Source organism: Carassius carassius, chromosome 18 (genome assembly GCF_963082965.1).
Source record: "Carassius carassius chromosome 18, fCarCar2.1, whole genome shotgun sequence".
NCBI classification, from domain to species: domain Eukaryota; kingdom Metazoa; phylum Chordata; class Actinopteri; order Cypriniformes; family Cyprinidae; genus Carassius; species Carassius carassius.
This window is the reverse complement of record NC_081772.1, coordinates 30962282-30975181: the sequence shown is the minus strand read 5'-3', so window position 1 is coordinate 30975181 and position 12900 is coordinate 30962282. Positions and strand designations below refer to the sequence as shown.

Here is a 12900-nt window from a genome sequence, read left to right as displayed (position 1 = left end):
TACAACACCGTATATGTTTATTGGACTGTGTTTGGCATTTTTCTCAATTTCCAGAGTACACAGTGTGATTCCAGAGGTGTCTTGGGCTGGGAGGCAGTTGATGCCCTGGCAGCCTATTTGGTTGGCCTAAACCGAACGATCACTGCCTTGTCATCACAAGAGGAGGCCAACATAGTCCAGCTGTACATGGCTCTGCATGCCATGGACAAGGTACCATCAAAATATAGCCAGAGGGTTAAGAAGAAGGCTTTGACAGGACCTTGGAGAGCATCCAGGAAGCAGAGTGGCTCTGCTCCAGGACAGCAGGCAGCAGAGAGGTAATTTGACTATTTGGATCGTCACTAGTTTATAACCCAGTATACAGTTCAGATTATATCATCTTTCTTTTCCATAGATTGTTCATGACTCATGGGCAGGCAGCTCAGGACCCTGAAGTCCACAGGGTCTGTGAATGTGTTTGCCTAAGGCTTTTGAAAGAGTTTCAGCAAGCACGGAACAGGCCCAGGGACACACAAGGAAAAACTCTGCCAATTCCACAATCTATTGTGGTGGTATACAGCCACTTAAAGCAGCTGATGGAGGACAGCAGAGAGGTTCTAGGACAGACTAACCTTGTTCTGGTCCCGATAAACACCACTACTGTCTCCTCGTGGTGAGTCTTGTTTTATGCGATACTTTTGCACAATCACAGTAGTATATCAAGATTGTACTTATAAAACCTTCTTGTACATGCTTTTAAAAATGATGCTACAGGAAGTAAAGACAATGGGCTTTTATTCACTTAAATTGCTAATTTAAGATGAAGAATGTTTCTCTTGCAGGCTACTAAAAAGACAGAAACGTGTAGACAGAGACATGCTTCTGCAGGGTACTGCACTGCCCAAACAAGTATATTTGGCAAAGGAGGCTCTTCCTGAAGTGCGCGAACTTCCAGCTGTTCCTGCACAGCATGGGCATGAGGCCATGGTATTTCAGGATTCAGCAAATCAGGAGGGAGAGGCCTTCATTCGTAAGCGTATCTCCAACAGGTGCCCAATGCCCACCCCTCCTCCTGGATCTTACTCTGCATTTCCCATATACCCACCAGCACCACACTTTGCATTCCCCCCTGGGTCCTACCCACCCTTTCCCAGCTGCCAACCAGGTCTACCACTGCCTCATTCTACCCAATTCCATCCCCCTCCCCAATTCCAGCCACCTTCCCAATTCCAGCCCCCTCCCCAATTCCAGCCACCTTCCCAATTCCAGCCACCTCCCCAATTCCAGCCGCCTCCCCAATTCCAGCCCCCTCCCCAATTCCAGCAGCCTCATACATTGCCATCACAAACTTGTCCCTCTACTCAGCCCAGGCAGCGCACATGGAGAAGGCAGAAAGCTGCCCAAGAGGATGAGGAGCGAGTGGCTAGAGGTGAACCACCACGGAAACGACTAGCAAAGGATATATATCACTATATCTGCAAGCAGTGTGGGCTGGCAAAAAATAAGACAACTGGCCACACTCAGCTGAAGGGCCGGTGGTATTGTCCAGCCTCAGGCCTCTCTGTTGCACAGTGGAGGGAGAATGTACAGGGAGTTCTTTGATTTTTTTTTCATTGGTGTATATAGTAATGTATATAGTTAGGTTTTTATATAGTTGCATATGTTGTGCTGTGTGTGTGTTGTGCTGTGAACATTTTGTTTTTAGTTGCTGTTTCCAGTGTTTAATTTGCAGTGTTTGTAAAAAAAAAAGAAAGACACAACTCTTGTGGTGTAATAGTAACACATCCACCCTTTGGGTGGAAGATTCCAGGTGCAAGTCCTGGCAAGAGTGTGTGGTGTGTTTGTCAGATTATTATTATTATAATTATTTTTTTTATTAAAAATATAGTCAAAAACCAATCAAACACTTTACTTAAATCCTTTGTGAGTGTTCATGAAGTTTGATGGATAATTTTTTTTCTTTTTCTTGCTTTCCCCTCTTTCTCCTTCTCTTTTCCTTTTCTTTCCCCCTTGTAGCAGTCCCTTTTGCCCTGATTTTGGCCGAGAGGTTAAGGCGATGGACTTGAAATCCATTGGAGTCTCCCCGCCCAGGTTCGAACCCTGCCGCCTGCCGCCTTCTTGTATCCGGGCTCCAGGGGTAGTCTTGGGTTAGCCAGTGGCACGCCGTGATCGTCTAGTGGTTAGTACTCTGCGTTGTGGCCGCAGCAACCCCGGTTCCAATCAAGGTCATGGCAACCCTTTGCCGTCGAGTATTTTACCACCTCATCTTTCTGCTTCATTTTGTTTCTGAAGCTTGGCCTGTGCAGGGCGCCACCAGACAAGGGGGCTTGCTTTCTAACATTAGGCGTAGTCATGGCCGAGAGGTTAAGGCGATGGACTTGAAATCCATTGGGGTCTCCCCGCGCAGGTTCGAACCCTGCCGACTACGGGAGGGCTTTGCAGTATAGCTTTAGCTTTCTGAGACCGTAATTGTGCCTTCTATGGTCCTTCGCTCTCTGTGCCATAACTGATTCTAGCTTTCATCCTTGTGACACCTGCGTCTCTTCTGGGCAGCTTGTCGTAAAACTGCTGCTTTATAAAACATGAGAAGCCAGTGCTCTACAAGAGCCCGGATAGCTCAGTCGGTAGAGCTTCAGACTTTTAATCTGAGAGTCCAGGGTTCAAGTTCCTGTTCGGGTGAAGGTCTGTCTGCTTTTGGCGGAGTCACCTGAGCAGAAATTTGGGTTTTTCAGTACTGGCGCTGGGGACCCCGCACAGGTTCGAACCCTGCCGACTACGGGAGGGCTTTGCAGTATTGCTTTAGCTTTCTGTGACGATAATTGTGCCTTCTATGGTCCTTCGCTCTCTGTGCCATAACTGCTTCTAGCTTTCATCCTCGTGACACCTGCATCTCTTCTGGGCAGCTTGTTGTAAAACTGCTGCTTTATAAAAGGTGAGAAGCCAGTGCTCCACAAGAGCCCGGATGGCGGTACCTGACAGCCACAAGTCTGTAAAATGAATCCAATATCCTTCTATCTTTTATAAACCAATCAAGTTACGTCTTCTATCTTTTGAAAACCAATCACGGTACGACTTCTATCTTTTAAACCCCAATCACGTTTCGACTTCGATCTTTTAGAAACCAATCACGTTGCGATCTCTATTTTTCTGCGTCCAATTATATGGCAAGGTCTATTTCTCATACACCAATAACGCACGTTCCGTCTTCCACCTTTTAAAAAACCAATCACGTTGCGATTTCTATTTTTGCTCGTCCAATTATATGGCAAACCAATCACCGCACACGGTCAATTTTTGTCATCTTTCCGTCAAAATCTCCGCTCAGGTAACGTTAAGTTATTTACATTCCGCTCATGTATGTTATTTATGTCTTGATAATGAAATGGTTTAGGATTTTTGTACCTTACGAATAGCAAGATTGGCCATGTAAATTAGCCTATGGTTACCGCTTGATAGACTACGTAACGTCAACTGTCACTGATGTGTAAATAGTATTACGAACTTACTGTAAATATGTCGAATTTAACCGATTTACAAGTTTTCTCTCTGAAAAAAAAATGCTTTTTATTTAATCTGATTGTCATAAGGTTCCATAACTTTGTCCACATGCGGCATTTCAACACACAAAATAAATTTGGATAATGTTGGTGTTTTGTTTAACTTTTACACATATGTTATATGTTTATACATATGTTATGAGTATGACCAGTCAAAAGAAGTGAATGAATAAGTTTATACATTCAGGTTCATGCCCTTATCACATGGACACAGTTGAAAGAGCACAATATGTTTAATCTGAGTATTTGTTTTAGTCAAATTAATCCATAATGCTCTATATTTATTTATTTATTTATACTCAAAAACGAGTTGTATGAGCCTAGGTCATTGAGACATACAGCCATAATAGAAAGATCTATCACAACATGTTAAGACTCTATATATAAATTGTTCTTATACTTTTGTTCTTGTTATAATTTTTTATATGTATTTTTTGTATATTTGTACATACATACATAAATACATACATACATACATACACATCTAAGTCTCACAAAGGCATGAGTAATGCTGAATGGCTTGCGCGTCTGGAGAGTTTTTCCCAAACAGGAGTTTGGCCATCTACGCAGGGGAATAGACCTTCTCCCCGACAAAAAAGATGGCATGAGTTGTATCAGAAGGTAAGTTATGCAGCTAGATTCATGGGCAAACTAACAAACTTTTTTGATAATACAGTGTGGTATTTTTATTTATGTGTATGGATAAGTAATTACTTACCATGTAAATACAATGTTATATTGATATAATTATGATGACTTATGGCTGTTTTGAGATCCAGTGTCAGAGGTATAATTCATGTTCACAGATAGAAAAGTGCCCTCTGCAAATGAGGGGACAGACCACTCTTCTGAAGGAAGCTCAGACATGTATTTATGGATTTCACAAGGTAACTTCAATTAGCCTGGTTCAAGTTGCATAAATAGATAGATGTGTTTGCCACATCAATATTTCTTTATATCTAAAATCTAAAATTTATGCATGTGTCACAGGTTCATCCACCATTCACAGTGGAAGCATCACAGAGCACCCCGACCAAAAGCACACCCTCTGTCAGTGATGTGTCATGTCCTGCAAAGAGAGCTAAACTAACATTGTCAATGGTAAGCAGACCACACTATTGCATGCATCACTGCAGATATTGAAACATCTCAACCTTTAACTATAGTGTTAGGGTTTTGTTATCACTAACCATGACAAATATTTTCAGTTTGAAAAGTCAAGGTTTGGAGGTTCACATGTGGCAGCAGCAAAACCTAATTTGAGCACCCAGAGGAAAACCTCTCAGGTTAATATTAAAAGACATCAAGGCTTTTATAATGACATCATGACTTTATTACTATGTAATTTTAATTTATTAAAAACATGGCAATCCCCTTAATAGATTAATCATAATGTTTGACTCCACAGATGTTAGAGCACTCCAGTTCAGCTGCAGTTTCATGTCCACCCTCTCATCCTCATCCTTCTCCATCCCCCAAACCTCATCAGCCTGTCATCCAGTCCTCCTCTTCCTTCTTCCTTCCTCCACCTCAGAGTTCACAACGCATCAAAGAAACAGCAACGCCATCAACTGTTTCTGAGAATACTGTTGTGAGGAGCCCAGTAAGATCTCATTCAAAATATATAGATGTCTTCATCATTTAATGCTCTCTTAGCTTTTATTTAAACCAGTGTTTTTGATAATATCAGCAGGTCTCATCTCAGCCAGAAGATCTACCCCTTCTGTGGCCACAGACAATGCCACAGCAAGACCAGAAGTGGGTGTCGGAAGCACTTTTTAGGGTTGGTGCAAAGGGAAAGCTGGAGCTGCGTGAAAACCTACAGTTGTGGTATCACCCCCCTCCACCAGCCCTGTTGTACCACCAAGCTCCAACACCTGATAGGTTTTTTTCACAGCGTCTCTTGCTCTGGATGCAATATAAGCTGTGGAAGGTGCGGCTCCAGTGTACTAACCCTGCCTGTGCCACGCAACAGCTGTGTGGTGGTGGACTGCACAGGAGGGTACGACAGGTGTTAGACATTGACAGTTACTACAACCTGGTGACAGAGACCCTGATCTGCACCAGGTGTAGAACCAGCTACCTGTCCTGGAGTCATGCTGTGCTGCAGCAGTTGGACCTGGCCCATCGATCTGAATTCAGGGTCATCCTCACACGCAAGTAATTATTTTGCAGTCATTTTCACTTATGTGCTACATTTTTTGATAAATATTTCCTACAATAATTAGATACCTTACAATAAGATACTTAAAAGAATACTTTTTTCCACATTCGGGTTCTTCGCTTGCTGCGTGAGAGGGGCATGGGGAATGGCCCAGTGAGGATCATCGGCCAGCTGAGAGAGAACCACAGTGAGGAGTGGTTGAAACGTGCGCTTCGGTACACATCAGAGTGTGTGGCCTTTTTTGATAATTGTGGCCTGCGTCCGGTGCACTTCCAGGAGCCACCACCACTTGCTTCAGTACCCAGCTACAAATGGCTCCTCACTGTATACAGTCAGGACATTCTCAACAGGCTCGATCACATAAAGGCCAGCATAACATCCACGTATGGATCAATTTTAAAAATGGATTCAACTAAGAAGGTCAGATAAGCTGCTTACTTGACTGTACCCTTATCTATAATGTATTTTTAGACCAAGAGAGCTTTATTTTTTTCATTGTAACTGATTCGGATGCCTGTTGTATTATTTGCTATGCTTATTGTTTCTTTCAGATCACCAAGAAGTTGAGCGGGCCTGCGAAAGGCACAGCACAGTGGCTTACCTCAGTGGGCAATGAGATAGGTCAGGTGCTGATGAGTGTCCTGACTGCGAATGAAGGGGCTGGGTTAGACCTCATGGCTGCAGGGCTCATGGAGCGATACCGGAGTGCTGGTGTTGATCCTCCCACTGTCATTTATGTGGACTGTGATTGTTGCAAGACAGTGGGAGAGACTAAATTGAAGAGGCGGTTCAGCGGCTGGACCAATGTCATCGTCCGCCTAGACATTTGGCATTTTATGCGACGTCTGGCAGTAGGGTGCACCACTGATGCCCACCAGTTGTACCCTACTTTTATGGCTAGGCTGTCATCCTGTATTTTTGAGTGGGATGCAGGGGATCTCACTCTGCTGAGACGGACCAAAATGGAGCAACTCATCCAACAGGGCTGGCCTACACTGATGGAGGCAGAACTGGACCATCATTAAACTAAAGCTGAGCTGCTCCAGCACTGCAGGAGGAGAACACGAGGAGAAGAAACCACTATCCGCCTCCTTGATATGCTCATCAGAGAGCTCATGGGTGGCAAGGGGAATGATGCTCTTGGTTTTCCACTACTTGACAGTGTGAGAATGCAGCACATCTGGAATGTCCAGAGGCGGCACGTCACCTGTATCCAAGATCCTCCAAATGTGCCGCTCTGTACTGAAACTGGAACTACAAACAAGGGTGGGGTGGTTCTAAAAACCTATCGTTGTGCCAGAGGCTCCACATCCCTGGAATCATTTCACTGCCACCTAAGCAGATTTATTCCAGGTTTGTCATGTCAGAATATACCACATTTTGCCACTAACTCCTGTTTATCAAGATATTTGCAGATAAAATTTTCTGTTTTGCATTTTCTCAAAGCAATATTTTGCTTTCTATTTATTTTTCTAGGGAACAGCGCAAACAGCCTCAACTTCCAGATTTATCTCCTGGAAGGTTTATTACGCTGGAATCAGGACCGGGCTGAAGCTGCTGTTGCAGATGAAGGTTCAACTCTGCGCTCTTACACAGGGGAGCTGGTTTACTCTGTCAATGAGAACTACAATAAGTTGTATGTTCAGGTAAAAATATTTTGATAAATGCAGCTCATGATGTAGCATGTTTTTGTTAAAATTACAATTGCTTTTGGACAATAATAATGTAATTTTGACATATCAGAGAAAAATTATACTACCAGAATATTTGTACATTATTCTGTGTTCTAGGTTTCAGGGCAGAAAATAAAATACATAGTAGAATATAGAGTAATCCTGTCTTTTTATGATACCACCTGAATTAGATATATATTGTTCATACAGAAGTGGACAACAAAATATTTACTGCATTTCTGAATAAACCTTTCTGCATAATTTCCATTAAAAACGTTTCCTGTTACAAATATTTCCTCAGGGGAGCTCATTGGAGTACAGTACTTGTTGAGGCAGAATAGTCAGCCCCTGGAGGACATGTGCCCTACCTCTGAGAGGACCTCTCATTTGCTGGAGGAGATAGATGTGGAGGAACAAGTGGAAAGGGATGACGGTTTCATTGATTTCTTTGGTGAGGAAGCCACAGTGGCAAATCTTGTGGCATCAGATGACTTGGTCCTTTCAGGTGCACCAGTTCTACCAGCTGCACCAGTTCCCAGTGTCCAGGCTCCTTCAGCTGCACCAGTGCCCAGTGTCCAGGCGCCACCACTGCTCAGAGTCCAGGCTCCTTCAGCTGCACCAGTGCCCAGTGTAGCTGCACCAGTGCCCAGTGTCCAGACTCCTTCAGCTGCACCAGTGCCCAGTGTAGCTGCACCAGTGCCCAGTGTCCAGGCTCCTTCAGCTGCACCAGTGCCCAGTGTCCTGGCTCCACCACTGCTCAGAGTCCAGGCTCCTTCAGCTGCACCAGTGCCCAGTGTAGCTGCACCAGTGCCCAGTGTCCAGACTCCTTCAGCTGCACCAGTGCCCAGTGTCCAGGCTCCTTCAGCTGCACCAGTGCCCAGTGTAGCTGCACCAGTGCCCAGTGTCCTGGCGCCACCACTGCTCAGTGTCCGGGCTCCTTCACCTGCACCAGTGCCCAGTGTAGCTGCACCAGTGCCCAGTGTCCTGGCTCCACCACTGCTCAGAGTCCGGGCTCCGTCAGCTGCACCAGTGCCCAGTGTCCAGACTCCTTCAGCTGCACCAGTGCCCAGTGTAGCTGCACCAGTGCCCAGTGTCCAGACTCCACCAGTGCCCAGGCTCCTTCAGCTGCACCAGTGCCCAGTGTAGCTGCACCAGTGCCCAGTGTCCTGGCGCCACCACTGCTCAGTGTCCGGGCTCCTTCACCTGCACCAGTGCCCAGTGTAGCTGCACCAGAGCCCAGTGTCCTGGCTCCACCACTGCTCAGAGTCCGGGCTCCTTCACCTGCACCAGTGCCCAGTGTAGCTGCACCAGTGCCCAGTGTGGTGGCTCCACCACTGCTCAGAGTCCGGGCTCCTTCAGCTGCACCAGTGCCCAGTGTAGCTGCACCAGTGCCCAGTGTCCAGACTCCACCACTGCTCAGTGTCCAGGCTCCTTTAGATACACCAGTGCCCTCAGCAATGGTAAAACTTCCTTTTCTATACGAATTGTGACTCATTTAGTTATTTGCCATTAAGCAGTAAACTTACTTAACAGCATGTAAATACCTAACCAACAGTTATATATTTCCAGGCTGTTGACGAGCACTGCATTCCTGGAATGGACCAGGTGGATGCATTGGCAGAGTGTCTGGTGGAGCTGCGCACACAGACAAGCCTCACACTTACCAACCAACAAGTTGCGACCATTGTGGGTTTGTGGCAGAACCTGGACAAATTTGATAAAGATAGGGTAGTGTATGCTGCTCGTCATCAAGACAGGCTACTTACAGGACATTTTAGGTCCCCGAAAAAGAAAGCTGTCTTCACTCCTGGTGTCGAAAGCACAAAGAGGTGTGTTTTGGGTTCTAGCGGCTCTCCAGCATAGTGGCCTAATTGCTGTTGCCTTGTTGAAATGATTTTCATAAGGTTATGTAACATCCACCGAAGCCCCAAGAAACAGCGGACAGAATCTCTGTCTAGATAGGATCTCATTCTTCGTGATTACAGAAGAATTCGGCAGCTAATCCTGAGCAATGGAACGGTGATGAGTGACACAACCCTTCAGCTAGTTGAGGTAAATCAGAGGACTCTTACGACGTGGCACAATAACCGTTTAAATGGTCAGGAGGTCTCCTTGCTGTTGCAAGGGCTGGACCTTCCAGAGGCACGTCCAGTGGCTTTGGATGCTTTGCCTCCAGCACGAGTACAGCCTGTTGTGCCTCCACAATATAGCCACCAGTTGCATACCTACCAGATGCCACCAGACACGGCTGGACAGGCAAAGACAAAGTTTAGAAAGATTGCGCCCTCAGCTACCTGTACATCTGCTACAGCAACTTCAATCTGGCCATCAGCCGTACACCCTCAGCGTTCAGCCACGTCCAGCCAGCTAAGGACAATTTGTCCCAGGCCGACAGCACCACACCCATTGGTTCCTGACACACCCACTGCCCCTGTTGTGTCTCAGATGTTTCTGGTGCCCTGCCCAGCCCCATTTTCCACCATTAACCCTGGAGCAATTACCTCTGACCCACCTGCAAGTGACACAGCCACTCCAACCAAACGGTCGTACAATCGTACTGTAAAAGCAAATTCGTGCAGAAAGTGTGGCCAATTTCGTACTCAAGAAACTGGCCATAGCCAGTACAAAGGCAAAATATATTGCCCTAATAAAGAAACAATTACGAAGGAGCAGTGGTTACAGATTATGAGAAGATAACTCATTTATTTATGTGTGATACATTCATTTTGTTCTCTTGGTTGGATCTGTTTTTTTTTGTTCTGTTTTTTATCTTCCAGCCATATTTAATGTTAAAGAATTATACTGTGCACTTTTTTTTATCTTGTATTATTATTATTATTATTATTATTATTATTATAAACATGTGGGCATGTATATGAATACACTATAATACATATGGAAAAATATAATACATTTTTAATTAAGTTAAACTATTATATTATTATTATTATTATTATTATTATAGAGAGGTTTATGTGTAAAGGAAGCAGTATAAAGTAAAATACCAAAATGTGTATATTTTTATGTATATATTTATATATATTTTTTAATTATTTTATATAGACTGTGCACATAAAATACTTAATTTTATATTGAATTAAGTACTTTTACTACATTTTTCTAAATATGTATATAGTTAATAAATATATTTCTTGTATTGTTGTTGTATTTATTTGTTTTATTGAATGTAATGACATTCAGTTTGCTGTTCCATTCAGTGTCACGTGTAGCTTTGCAAGTAATATGATACAATAAAGTGTGAATGCCATAATAAGGAAGTTATTTTGTCCCTACTGCCACAGGAAATGATTGCCTTAATAAATGCACTTGGACAAATGATAATGATAATGAGGATAAAATAAAAATCAATCTTAGAAACTTGGAACATTAAATCAAAAACATTACTTTCAAAATCAATCTTAGAAACGAAACAATAATTAAATTCAAATACATTACTTTTAAAATCAAACTTGGAACATTAAATCAAATTTATTGCTTTCAAAATCAATCTTAGAAACGAAACAATAATTAAATTCAAATACATTACTTTTAAAAACAAACTTGGAACATTAAATCAAAAACATTACTTTCAAAATCAATCTTAGAAATGAAACAATAATTCAATTCAAATACATTACTTTTAAAATCAAACTTGGAAACGAAACAATCGATTCACGAGTTTTAACAATTTTTAATAACTTTATGTGACAGCGTGGATTCGAACCTGCGATTTCCTGAGTTAAGGTGATGGACTTGAAATCCATTGGGGTCTCCCCGCGCAGGTTCGAATCCTGCTGACTACGCTGTTTGCTGAAGGCCATGAGGCAAAGCATCCATGCATTTTTCACGGTCCTCGCACTTATTTGCGAAATGTCCAGTCCCTCTTCGATGGACAAACACGACGCTGCTGCTTCTTATATCCGGGCTCCAGGGGTTGTCTTGTGTGATCCAGAGGCACATCGTGATCGTATATTGGTTAATACTCTGCGTTGTGGCCGCAGCAACCCCGAATCCGGGTCATGGCAACCCTTTGCCGTTGAGTATACGGGAAGGTTGAAAATTTTTTACCAACTCATCTTTCTGTGTGATTTTGTTTCTGAAGCTTGGCCTGTGCAGGGCGCCATCAGACAAGGGGGCTTGCTTTCTAACATTAGGCGTAGTCGTGGCCGAGAGGTTAAGGCGATGGACTTGAAATCCATTGGGGTCTCCCTGCTCAGGTTCGAACTCTTCCCATTTCCGGAAGGATTTGCAGTATTGCTTTAGCTTTCTGTGACGGTAATTGTGCCTTCTATGGTCCTTCGCTCTCTGTGCCATAACTGCTTCTAGCTTTCATCCTTGTGACACCTGCGTCTCTTCTGGGCAGCTTGTTGTAAAACTGCTGCTTTATAAAAGGTGAGAAGCCAGTGCTCCACAAGAGCCTGGATAGCTCAGTCGGTAGAGCGTCAGACTTTTAACTTGAGGGTCCAGGGTTCAAGTCCCTGTTAGGGTGAAGGTCTGTCTGCTTTTGGCGGAGTCACCTTGCTATAACTACGGTCCATCTCTTCTTCTGAATCTGTACTGGAGCGGTGTTCCTTCCTGCTCCAGGGTATCAGTGCACCTCCCTTGTTCGGCACACCTGATTCTGATGGTCAGCCCTTTAGGAAAGAGTGCTTAAAGAGTGAGTAGAATAAGACAGACTTCCCAATTGTGCAGTGCTGTCAGTCCCCAGGGCCAGTACTGAAAAACCCCATTACATAGGATGAGACATGGCAGCCTGATTTCTCCTCAGTGGGATCGCTGTTTTACCCGCTTGCAGGGCTAGCTTGCAATCTCCGCTTGCTAGGTTGCAAGTAGGTCAGGCAGCAGTGTTACACACAACATAGGAGAAGGTGGTCTGCTTAATTCAAGTCCCTGTTTGGGCGAAGGTCAGTCTTCTTTTGTAGGCCTCAATTTTTAGGCCTCAAAAATTGGTCTTCTACCGTAGTCGTGGCCGAGTGGTTAAGGTGATGGACTAGAAATCCATTGGGGTCTCCCCGCGCAGGTTCGAATCCTGCTGACTACGCTGTTTGCTGAAGGCCATGAGGCAAAGCATCCATGCATTTTTCACGGTCCTTGCACTTATTTGCGAAATGTCCAGTCCCTCTTCGATTGACAAACACGCCGCTGCTGCTTCTTGTATCCGGGCTCCAGGGGTTGTCTTGGGTTAGACAGTGGCACGCCGTGATCGTATAGTGGTTAGTACTCTGCGTTGTGGCCGCAGCAACCCCGGTTCGAATCCGGGTCACGGCAACCCTTTGCTGTTGAGTATACAGGAAGGTTGAAAATTTTTTACCACCTCATCTTACTGCGTGACTTTGTTTCTGAAGCTTGGCCTGTGCAGGGCGCCACCAGACAAGGGGGCTTGCTTTCTAACATTAGGCGTAGTCGTGGCCGTACCTTCCAGCGATCGGACGGCTGAACACTTCCTAACACTTCCTAACAACATTTGAGTTCTTCCGAACAAGGTCGCAACACTTCCTAACAAAGTCAGAACGAAAGTCCGAACACA

The 12900-nt window shown here is 44.4% G+C and overlaps 1 protein-coding gene and 3 non-coding genes across 4 annotated transcripts; all 4 read left to right on the top strand.

Annotated features, from left to right (window-relative positions):
- The first annotated feature begins 2325 nt into the window (after nucleotides 1-2325).
- Nucleotides 2326-2407, top strand: trnas-uga (transfer RNA serine (anticodon UGA)). Its single transcript has one exon. It is a non-coding gene; the product is annotated as a tRNA-Ser (tRNA).
- A 3431-nt stretch (nucleotides 2408-5838) lies between these two features.
- On the top strand, nucleotides 5839-6725 carry LOC132092006 (uncharacterized). The gene is made up of 2 exons (XM_059498051.1): nucleotides 5839-6120; nucleotides 6252-6725. The coding sequence occupies exons 1-2, from the start codon at nucleotides 5839-5841 to the stop codon at nucleotides 6723-6725; spliced, it is 756 nt and encodes a 251-aa protein (XP_059354034.1).
- A 5607-nt stretch (nucleotides 6726-12332) lies between these two features.
- trnas-aga (transfer RNA serine (anticodon AGA)) lies at nucleotides 12333-12414 on the top strand. The gene has a single exon. It is a non-coding gene; the product is annotated as a tRNA-Ser (tRNA).
- A 155-nt stretch (nucleotides 12415-12569) lies between these two features.
- Nucleotides 12570-12641, top strand: trnah-gug (transfer RNA histidin (anticodon GUG)). The gene has a single exon. It is a non-coding gene; the product is annotated as a tRNA-His (tRNA).
- Nucleotides 12642-12900: the final 259 nt, after the last annotated feature.